At 41.2% G+C, this 11181-nt stretch overlaps 1 protein-coding gene across 1 annotated transcript in view; it reads right to left on the bottom strand.

The window, feature by feature from the left end:
- Nucleotides 1–4156: 4156 nt before the first annotated feature.
- Nucleotides 4157–11181, bottom strand: part of LOC311279567 (uncharacterized protein) — a 151236-nt gene continuing 144211 nt past the window's right edge. Inside the window, exons 2-5 of the mRNA XM_084391157.1 lie at nt 6443–6546; nt 5048–5192; nt 4638–4712; nt 4157–4395 (exon numbers count right to left, since the gene is read on the bottom strand). Coding sequence (XP_084247283.1) covers nt 4292–4395; nt 4638–4712; nt 5048–5192; nt 6443–6546 — 428 coding nt within the window. The 3' untranslated portion in view covers nt 4157–4291. The remainder of the gene's footprint in view (nt 4396–4637; nt 4713–5047; nt 5193–6442; nt 6547–11181) is intronic.

Here is an 11181-nt window from a genome sequence, read left to right as displayed (position 1 = left end):
CGCCTGCTTGAATTAAAAGCTAACAAAATAAGGTTAAGAAAAATGGTTAATCAGCAGTATCAGCCTGTTAAAGGCCTAATAGATCAATGTGATTCAAAATCCAGAGAAAGGTGATAATTAAACTTGACTCAAGGTCTACTAAAGTTATAAAGGCAATATACTATGGTATGTTTAGTGTTTTACTAAAGATAGAATTAGATGGCTTGAAGATAGAATGTAGGGAAGGAGATGAGAAGATGGTATGTTTATGTGGAAGATGTTATGTGTATGTGGAAGATGGTATGTGTATGTAGTAACGTTGGAAATTGGTTGTATTTTCATTACAGCTTAGGATGCTGATTGAAGGAATATTTGACAGGTATTATAAAGTAAAAGATGGAACATGGTATGATTAGAGATATCAGGTGGTATTAAAGTCACTGACTTATAATGGGATGATTTGGTAAAGGTAAATTAGATTGCAGGTAAATCAGGCAGGTATGGAATAATTAGATCATTAGAGTAATTAAGATCCAGGTATTTGGTCGTAGAGTATGGATACGACCAGAGAGGGGAAACTGTGGTGGATTTTTAATAGATAAAATAGTAAACTGTATATTAAACTAACCATGTCTCTAACATCTAACCTTACTTCTCTTTTCAGGCCTAACATGATAACACTTTGAAACACAATGTACTAAAACATTCTGTCCTGTGTATAAATAACACATTTGGGAAATTAAACTAGACTAGTCTGTTAGTATCTTGTGATAGAACAAATTAAGTCATCAAAACCTTGTGATAAGTAATCACAAGATCAGAGTTTGCTTTACCTAGTAACAGAGGGGTTTGCATATGAAGAACCAATCAAATAGTGGGGATATTATGTAATGCAGCCTGACATTTATGTCATACCTCTATACTATAAAAACTGTTGTATATGTGTTTTTCGGGGGGATTCTCAATGGAATTTGTCTGAGATCCTCCGGCCCTGCTTCTTGGGAGAGATTCCCTGAGAACTGCTCGGGAAGATCTCCTGGCCGTGATTAAAGCATTTAAAGGACATTTGCAGATCTGTTTGTCGATTTATTCCTGCGCAGGAAGCTAGTTTAGGGAAACAAGTTATTTAGAAACTCGGCCATTTGTCGACTGAAGACGCAAGAGCCGGAGAGTTAAGGTATTGGTGTCGAGTGTAGACGCCAGAGAGAGTTTAAGGTATTGGTGTCGAGTGGAGACGCCACAGATATTAAGATCAGTAGGGTGTCGAGTGCAGACGCCCCAGATAGTTAGGTTTAGGGAAAGAAATCCATGACAGGAGCCAGGTCATCGGCTGGTGTTGGTCCACTGTGCTGTCCACTCAACGCAGCCGTCTACCAGGACATTTCCAGAGCACTTCATGCTTCCTTCAGCAGACAAGCTTTATGGAGATGCTGACTTCATTCTCCAGCAGGATTTGCACCGGCCCACACTGCCAAAATAACCAAAACCTGGTTCAGTGACCATGGTATTACTGTGTAATTACTGTGTGATTTCATGTAATATTCTAATTTTCTGAGATTTTGATTTTGTGGTTTTCACAAGCTGTAAGCCATAATCATCAAAATTATAACAAATAAAGGCTTGAGATATCTCACTTTACTTGTAATGAGTCTATATAATATACAAGTTTCACTTTTTTAATGGAATTACTGAAATAAATCAACTTTTTGATGATATTCTAATTTTATGACCAGCACCTGTACATGTGACATATGTTTTTATATAGTATATGTATTTTATATTTAAATATATATAAAATATATTTGATAAATGTATAAATAAAAATGTTGTGTAGACATATTTTGAATATATGTTATGTTTGTCACATGCCTGTCCTGTCTTGTGCTGCACATGGGTGTTTTGTTATTTTGGGCCATGTGCTCGTGTCTATTGTCTAGCCCCTCCCATCTTGTTGTTTGATTATTGGTTAATTTGTCCCACCTGTTTGTCTCATTACCCTCCTTTGTTTGTTCCCCTATTTAGCTTCCTTGTGTTTGTAGTCTTGTGCTGGTTCGTTGTCTGAGTTACCGTTCCTGGAGTCCTGAGTTTTTGAGTCTTTGTACCTTGTCTGCATGTTACTAATAAATGTCCTCTGCATCTGTATCCACGTCTCACGTTAACTGTTTCGTGACAGAACGAACCACAGAAATGTGGATACAGCGGAGTGAGATTTTTCCTCAGGGAGAGGAGAAAGGATCCTCTATTTCCTTGCTGGAGTATTTCGCCAGGTGCGCTCAAAGGACTATGGAGGAGGAGAGGACCACGGCATACGGCAGTCAGCGGAAAGGAAAGCCTTCACCGCTGGTCCCGAAACGGAGGAGAGGGAAGAACCCCTCCGTGACAGTTCCGGTGGACCCAGTTCCGGTGGTCCCAGTTCCGGTGGTCCCTGTTCCGGTGGTTCCGAAACGGAGGAGGAGAAGGAAGAACCCCTCTGTGGCTATTCCGGTGGAACCAGTTCCGGTGGTCCCGAGTCCGGTGGTCCCAGTACCGGGGGTCCCAGTGCCGGTGGTCCCAGTGCCGGTGGTCCCAGTTCCGGTGGTTCCGAGTCCGGTGGTCCCAGTTCCGGTGGTCCCAGTTCCGGTGATCCCGAGTCCGGTGGTCCCAGTTCCGGTTGTCCCAGTCTCGGAGGTCTCCGTGCAGTCTGAGATAGACAGAGCAGCTAAGACTCTGTTGGATTACTTCGAAAAACTATACAAGATCCTAGAGTTTCCCAGAACTGTTCACGTCACATCTGCCGATCCTGAGACTGTCCACGTCACGTCTGCCCAGCCAGAGCCTGTTCAGGTCACGTCTGCCCAGCCAGAGACTGTTCACGTCGCGTCTGTCCTGCCAGAGACTGTTCACGTCACGTCTGCCCAGACAGAGACTGTTCATGTCACGTCTGCCCAGCCAGAGACTGTTCACGTCACGTCTGCCCAGCCAGAGTCTGTTCCTGGGCCGGTGGTATCTGTTCCTGAGCCGGTGGTGTCTGAGCCGATGGTGTCTGTTCCAGAGCCGGTGGTATCTGTTCCTGAGCCGGTGGTGTCTGAACCGGTGGTGTCTGTTCCTGGGCCGGTGGTATCTGTTCCTGAACCGGTGGTGTCTGAGCCGGTGGTGTCTGTTCCTGAGCCGGTGGTATCTGTTCCTGAACCGGTGGTGTCTGAGCTGGTGGTGTCTGTTCCTGAGCCGGTGGTGTCTGTTCCTGGGCCGGTGGTATCTGTTCCTGAACCAGTGGTGTCTGAGCCGGTGGTGTCTGTTCCTGAGCCGGTGCCTGTTCCTTGGCCGCCCGAGGGGTCGTCTCCGCCCTGGCCGCCCGAGGGAAAGTCTCTGCCCTGGCCGCCCGAGGGAAAGTCTCCGCCCTGGCCGCCAGATGGACTGTCGTCTCCGCCCTGGCCGCCAGATGGACTGTCGTCTCCGCCCTGGCCGCCAGATGGACTGTCGTCTCCGCCCTGGTCGCCCGATGGACTGTCGTCTCCGCCCTGGCCGCCAGATGGACTGTCTGCTCCGCCCTGGACTCCCGAACTTTGTGTGCCTCCCTGGCCTTCTGAACTGTCCATTCCCCTTGTCCCGCCCCGCCCCGCCCCGCCCCGCCCCGCCCCGGTCTGTCCCTCCCGTCCCGCCCCGGTCTGTCCCTCCCGTCCCGCCCCGGTCTGTCCCTCCCGGTCTGTCCCTCCCGTCCCGCCCCGGTCTGTCCCTCCCCGGTCTGTCCCTCCCGTCCCTCCCGTCCCTCCCGTCCCGTCCCGTCCCGTCCCGCCCCGCCCCGCCCCGCCCCGCCCCTATTTGTTCCCCTATTTAGCTTCCTTGTGTTTGTAGTCTTGTGCTGGTTCGTTGTCTGAGTTACCTGTTCCTGGAGTCCTGAGTTTGAGTCTTTGTACCTTGTCTGCATGTTACTAATAAATTTCCTCTGCATCTGTATCCACGTCTCACGTTAACTGTTTCGTGACAATGTTCTTATATTTACTGCTAAATATTTTGAATTAATGTATGATGTAAACTAATGTAAAAAAAAGAAAAGCTTTAATTTCATACATATTTTTAAATATAGGTTATGGACATGAACTTAAACACTTGCAATGCAATGAATATGACATGCCTAAGCCCTAAATGTTAAAATGGTGCAGTTAGCAAAAAAAAACAACAACAGTAAAAACAGATAAAATATTAATTTATTAAAACAGTTTAAGAAATTAAGCTTTGCAAAATTTGAAAACTACTAAACACTCAACTTTATTATACAAATACAACAAAACAAGAACAGGAAAGTCCACCAACAGGTACAATACAGCCGGTTCATTTAAGTGCGAGTCTTTTGGGACGTCCGCAGCTCAGTCACCTTTTGATTAATAGCCACTCCTAGTTGGCCCCTGGTGGTTCCAGGAAACTTCTGGATCACTGCATCTGTATAAAAGACAAAGAAAAGCATTTAGTTTTATAACATTATGTAAGGACAGCCAAATTATAAATCACCTAAAACACTAAATTAACATAAATTGTTGGTAGATAAACTTATGTTACTGAAATTTAAGAATTATTGAGAACCCAGTGCAAGTGTCATCACACTGAAACTGATCAATTCTGATGGTTTGACGGTCACATTTGGTTTTACACAATTCAAGCCTAATTAACCAAGTTATACATACTCATTATTGCATCAATTTTTATCCTGTCCAATGGCTCTTTGGTTTCCCCAGGGCTCACATTTTTGGACTTGCCACCTAAGAAAGAGCAACATAATAGAAATTAGAACGAAATCAGAATTAACTCCACTCCTATCTAACTACTCAACCATACAGTACATTACATTATTCATTCTGCTTTAGTAAAAAGGGGATAATGTAAATAGACCAACTCAAATTATTTATAAAGCTTCATATTTCAATGTAAATGTGAATGAGTATACATATCTGTAAATATGCAAGAATTACTATAATGGAGCAGTTTTATTTTTTTACTTTGACCCATTACCTAGAGATTTCAGATCTACATAATTACCAAACAAATTTTAATTATAGGCTACAGACACTTGCACATGGTATGTCCAATTACGTACCTCTAAGATTGCTCTTTAAAAGGGTTTCGATATCAAACACTCCCAGTAAGAGCATCCGTGCCATGGTAGTGGGGGTGTTTGCATGGCTAGCTGACCACAACACGTTTTTGGGAACATAAACTCCTGAGCCCGGGTGAATTTCAAGCTGTGGGGAGAGGATGTGAGATGTGTGGTTTATATAAACTGCAAAGGTAAAGTATAAATTAAAATGATTGTGACCGATGTGAAGGGGGAGAAGAATTTAGACGTGCGTCACGTTTAAGTCGATAAAACTCTTCCGCATAGGATACACCTGTGTATCCTCGCTCATGACTCCTCAGGAAGCCTCCTCACTCCTCGACTTCTCGCGGTGCAATTCGATAATTGAGATGTCCTTCAAGATGGCTGAGCTCGGTTTCCGGGTCATAGGATGGAGGACGGAGGAGAGAGGAGACGAGGAGGGATATTGAAAAGCACCCCTTATCTGTAACCCCGCCTTAGCTCTGAACTGCTCTGAACCCATAGATATGTCTGAACCGCTCTGAACCTGAGTTCGCTTCGAACGTTGGCTTTATACCTGTGCTTTATACGCGCGTCCTATTCGCTTTGGACTAGCGTCGAATTTGACGCTCTATTTTCAGCTGGAGTGCGTGTGCGCGCGCGATCAAACTGTGTGTGTGTGTGTGTGAGTGAGTGAGTGAGAGAGAGAGAGAAATGCGCAACCGCGATCTAACAGTGGAAACAGTCTGTGGGTTTTAATTGCATTGGTTTTAATTTATTGTCCTCGGAGCACTAATCTGTTTATTTTTAAGTTACACATACATTGATTAAAAAAGAAAATCAAATGTGTTTTTAATGTTAGTATTATTTTATACAGAAATCAATTAGCCTATAATTCAGATGAGCATAAAGTTAGAGTTAATTGGAATTAAGGAAAACAAATATATTGATCTGAAATATAGCAAATTAATTTTAAATTCATTAAGGTAATATTACCAAACATATTGCAAGGTCTTTTTGTCTTTTTTATTAATTTAATTAATAAACTAATTATATAAAACTATTGTCAGTGCACTAAAAATAAACTGGTTCTATGCCCTTATTAATAAAACTTTTTTTTTTAATACAAGGCTTAAGAAATTTATAAAAATACCTTCTGCATTTTTGTTTTGCTTTTCCCTCCATTGTACCGAAATCGTACCGAACCGTGATGTCTGAACCGAGGTACGAACCGAACCGTGACTTCTGTGTACCGTTCCACCCCTAGAGGATACACAGGTGTATCCTATGCGGAAGTTTTTTATTGCCTAAACATGACGCACGTATCAATTCTCCTCCCCCTTCATAAGTCTTTACTGTCGTACCTTGCTGTTATAGCTGTTACTACAGTAGTGGTTTGGAAAACAGCATACTCACAGTTTCCTGTATGCTGGAAGGTGATAGCAGTTCCTGTGGGGTCTGCTCTTTCTCGTCAAGCCATTTCTCCAGCTTGCCCATCGTGATAAGAAATTTTGGCATTTCTAGAAAGCAAAACAGTAAAGAAAATTTTGATTTTCAGTAGGGCAAACTTGTATGGGTTTCTAAATGATAATATTTATAATCAACTACTTTATAAAATATTTGGAGTTTTCTTAATTAACACTTACGACTGACAACATTTGTTCTAAGGTTTTCTAATTCTATTTTGAGGGCTTCATTCTCTGCCTTTAATTGTGCAACGATGTCTGGCAAAGGAGGATCAGGAGAAGGTGAGGTAGCTGAAAGTGAAGCAGGTGATGATGAGGCAGGTGAAGGTGGAGCTGAGGGTGATGCAGGTGGACAGTTAGGAACCGGTGGTGGAGAAGGCGGCAAGGCAGAAGATGGTGAGAGGTGAAGCAACTGAATTTGTGGCAGAAGATAATCGAGGTCCATGGTGTAATTTTATTTTTTCCAAAATCTCCCTGTCCAAATTTCCACCACTAGTTTGCCTCTAAATAAAACATGACAAAAATATTAGTACAAAACATTAAAAGCAAAGAGCTGATTTTTTTTTTTTATGATATCACACTCTCTCTTAAAGGGATACTTCAGGATTTAGCAATAAGCTTTGTATCAGTAGAAAACCTGTAGTATTTTCAAATTACCCTGCTTTCCCCCTCATATACCCCTGAGATGAGAGATTTATGTATTTTTTTGTCTGGAAAAACAAATCTACTTTTTTAATTTGTTTTATTCGTTAAATTTTCAACACGCCCATAGAGGATGCAATCACACTCACAGAATGTACAAATAGTGTCAGCTATCTGTTTTTGGAAGCTAAGCTAACTGGTTCTTATTCTGTGGAGAAATCAGGGCCCGGTTTCCCAAAGCGTTCTTATCTCTAAGTAGTTCTTAACCTATTCCTTAACCTCTCTCTTAACCTTATGGGACGGTTCCCGAAACGTTCGTACGCTAAGTATATATTTTGTAAGTCACACTTTCATAAGGTTGGTCTGGACCATTCGTAGCTCTCTCTTAGCGTTGTTTGAGGAATTTTGCTTTATAAGCCCTGAAGTCCAGCAAAACTTCAAGTTCCTCTGACGAGAAGCTTGGTGCCCTTTTTTTATGTTGCTTCCCCATCATATTCTGTATCTAACTCTCTCACTCTGTTCATTGTAGATAGGTTGCTTTTTATTGAAAACATTAACCAATCAATTCTGATTGTAAAGTACCTTACATTAATATAAAAGTGTATTACATAATTTTTAGAAGTCGTTAAACCCATGTAGCGGCACAAGTGGCACAACGGGATAATGAGTTTGTCTAGGCTACCCGTAAGCAACAGTGTGAACATATTACTGACAATTTGATAATTTAATTAATAGCCTAGTCTATATTTTACTGATAACTTAAACTGTTAAAATAAATGTTACTGGAATAATTTGAGGAATGTTTAATTTGCATAGAACGTGTTGTCTTTCTTTAACGCTGTAATGCACCTGCGTGTGAAGTGGAAAATCGATTCCTAAACAATCAATGCCAACTAATTCAGCACCTTCACTTGGGACAGCGCCTTTGTAACGTCGAACGTAGGAGGCAGCATGTTAAGAAGCTTCCTAAGGGACACTTCGGGGAACACACTTAGGAACATAAACACCTTTGGTAAGATATATCTTTCGAGCTCTCTTAGCGCGCTAAGAGTGAGCGCTATCGGGAAACCGGGCCCTGAGTATTAGGGGTTACCATCCTATTTTTCCCGGACATGTCCGGCCATCGAGATTGTCCAAAATTTCCGGGATAACTAACGTTACTCTTTATTGTCAGAACATATCATGACAAACACTTGCCAAACAGGTGAACAATTCACAGAGTAAACGCATTGGTTCTAGTGAGCTCGCGCTGCGCTGCCGTTTGGACCGAGCGTGAAAATGGTCCGTGTGGCGCGCGTTTCAAATGAGCGTTCCGCTTTTGGAGCAATTAACCTGTGCATTTAACATTATTCCGCCAGTGCATGGCAATGGCAGAACCAATGAATGAACGAGCATATCAATTTAAGATGTGGCTGAATGAAATTTATGACCTTGTAATGGTGAGGAGCAGAATATTCAATTAGGAAAAGTAAATTACACAGACAATTCAGATCATAATTTATTCATACCGCAATGCATGATGGGAGCCATTAATGAGTTGTGATTGGTGGCAGCGACTGCAACATGCTTTATTATTGTCACCATTGTTGAGATTCACAGGCTGATTATTGATGTCTGTGTTTCTAAATAAATTCATTTGAAAGTCTTTTAATCAGAACATTGTTTATGAAATATTTTTGGATTATATGAAAAATACTGAAAATCATGTGCTGTAGAATCACAGAGCTGCTGTAACTAACAAGTTAAGCCATCTCAATAAGTTTTGTTTTTCAGATCACAACATGATTAGGCTATGTCAAAACATAACCAACACTATCAGATCACATTGTCTCTTTGTTCATCTGACTGTTATAAATCAATAACAGCAGACAAGTAAAATTTAAAGTAAACATATAAGTGTCAAGAGCCCAACTAAAGCAAACACCCATCACCTTAATGGTAACTTACAATTAGTGATTTCCTCCTTCAGTGATTCTGCTTGTTAACATCAGGTGTCTTCAATAATGCTCAATCATCACTAAACTAATCACTTAATTATCTCATTAACTTTAACACTCTTGAGTGTTAATTTAACACTCATATTTTAACACTTTACACTTTTGAGTGTGGACTCATATACACTCCCAGGAGTGTTAATTTAACACTGGAGTTTTTGCTGTGTAGCATTACATACAGTAATATGTATATTATTGGTGTGTTTCTGCATGGTGAATGTGATTTCACCACATGTTCCTTGATCAACATCTTTTCCAATCAACCAATCAGATTCGAGGGACAAGTTTATGTCAAGTTTAGCCTTAGAACCAAGGTAAGGTATTTAAACATCAGTTTAATTCATATCATTACCCTCTGATTTTAGGGAAAAGTTATGGGGTTAGGTTTAGGAGAAGGGATTGGGTAAGACTACATTTTGGCACACAGGGATGCTGATCCAGGAACATTGTTTACTTGGCAAAATCACAGTGACCGTTTGGGCATATGTGTATGTGTACATGTGTGAGGGAAGCTGGATTGATGTAGCTATGGCTTCTACAGCCTGTCCACACCTCTGAGGGAAAAGCTATTCTGTAACTATAGTCTGTGTTCCTGCCTGAGCAGAGGGTGCAAAGGGATTTCCAGGATGTGAGTGTTGGATGTTTGGCCCATTTGAGAAGCATCTGAATAGATGTCCCACAGATTAGACAGGGCCGCCAACAATACTTCACAACTCTCATCTTCACAACCCTCTATTTTGTCTGCAGCAGTGCAGCCAGAATAGTCGTCAAGTCAAGTCACCTCTATTTATATAGCGCTGTTTACAATACAGATTGTATCAAAACCGCTTCACAGTAATACAATTTGTTCCTAGAAGAAAATTGCATCATTTTCCACCTCAAGTAAGGTAGATCAATAATATTGTTGTACAAATTAATGTACAATGTACAAATTAAATGTAAGAATACCACACAGCAATAAGTTATGATGTTTATTATTATTATTATTGTATTATTGAGAGAGAGAGAGAGAGAGAGAGAGAGAGAGATGCACTGATAAGGTTTTGTTTGAGGTTAATAGACATTTTTTCCCCCAAATTAAAAGGAAGTGTTGCAAATATAACCTACCAATAGGCTACAATGCTTTTCCTAATAATGTAATTTCAACACAATGCTCCTTTTGTAGGCTACTTTAGTTATACTAAGTATTTGTATATGCTAAATGTAGTTATTGTATTGTCTTAGAAATAATATTTGTTTGACGGTATACAAGTCTGGATGGGCGTAATTATTGTCAAAGAATAATGCTCATTTAAAATAAACAACAAAACACTTCTGGCGTGGGTTGTTATTCAGTAGCTAGGCGTGAACTTCGAGTCAAGTTCGAGTTCTCGCGTTGTTGCGCAAACTCAGACCCGCGCAAACCAATCGGCTTATGACATCAAAGTATCACGAGAGTCAGTCTGCAATCGCGGTACTTTGATTCCCGCAATGCTTAAGCGCTAGTCAAACACGTGTGTCGTGAGTTGTTCTGCCATGATTGCTCGATGAATTTGAACATTTTGAACCCGAGTTTCCAAAGATCATAGACGTCGATTCGCGCCCGTTCACCTTTTGCTACGTGATATGAGATGAAGTATACAAAAAGTATCTCTTGGAGAACAAAGACATTCCACGAACAACACAGCATCGCTGGAGAAGGTATGTAATGTTAAATTGTATCAATATTATTACCCAATGCGGTTAGCAGAGGGACTTGATCAGTCTGTGACTGCGGTCAAGCCAGCCTCCACTTCGAAATGAGCGGTCAAACTAGCCGCCCCTATATTTCGCGGTGCGCGTATACACTAGCTATTACGGTAAGACCGTCAACCTGTCATCTGAACTGAAAACATTGATCTTCCGGCGAAGGCTATTTCACATTATTCTGTCTGTCTGTCCGTCCGTCCGTCCGTCCGTCTGTCTATCTATCTATATTATTATCTATCTATATATCTCGAATTATTTATCTATTTATCTATCTATTTCTATAATCTATCTATATTATTATCTATCTATATATCTCTATAATTAT

Source organism: Rutilus rutilus, assembly GCF_951802725.1.
Source record: "Rutilus rutilus genome assembly, chromosome: 20".
NCBI classification, from domain to species: Eukaryota; Metazoa; Chordata; class Actinopteri; order Cypriniformes; family Leuciscidae; genus Rutilus; species Rutilus rutilus.
This window is presented reverse-complemented; position numbering and strand designations above follow the sequence as displayed.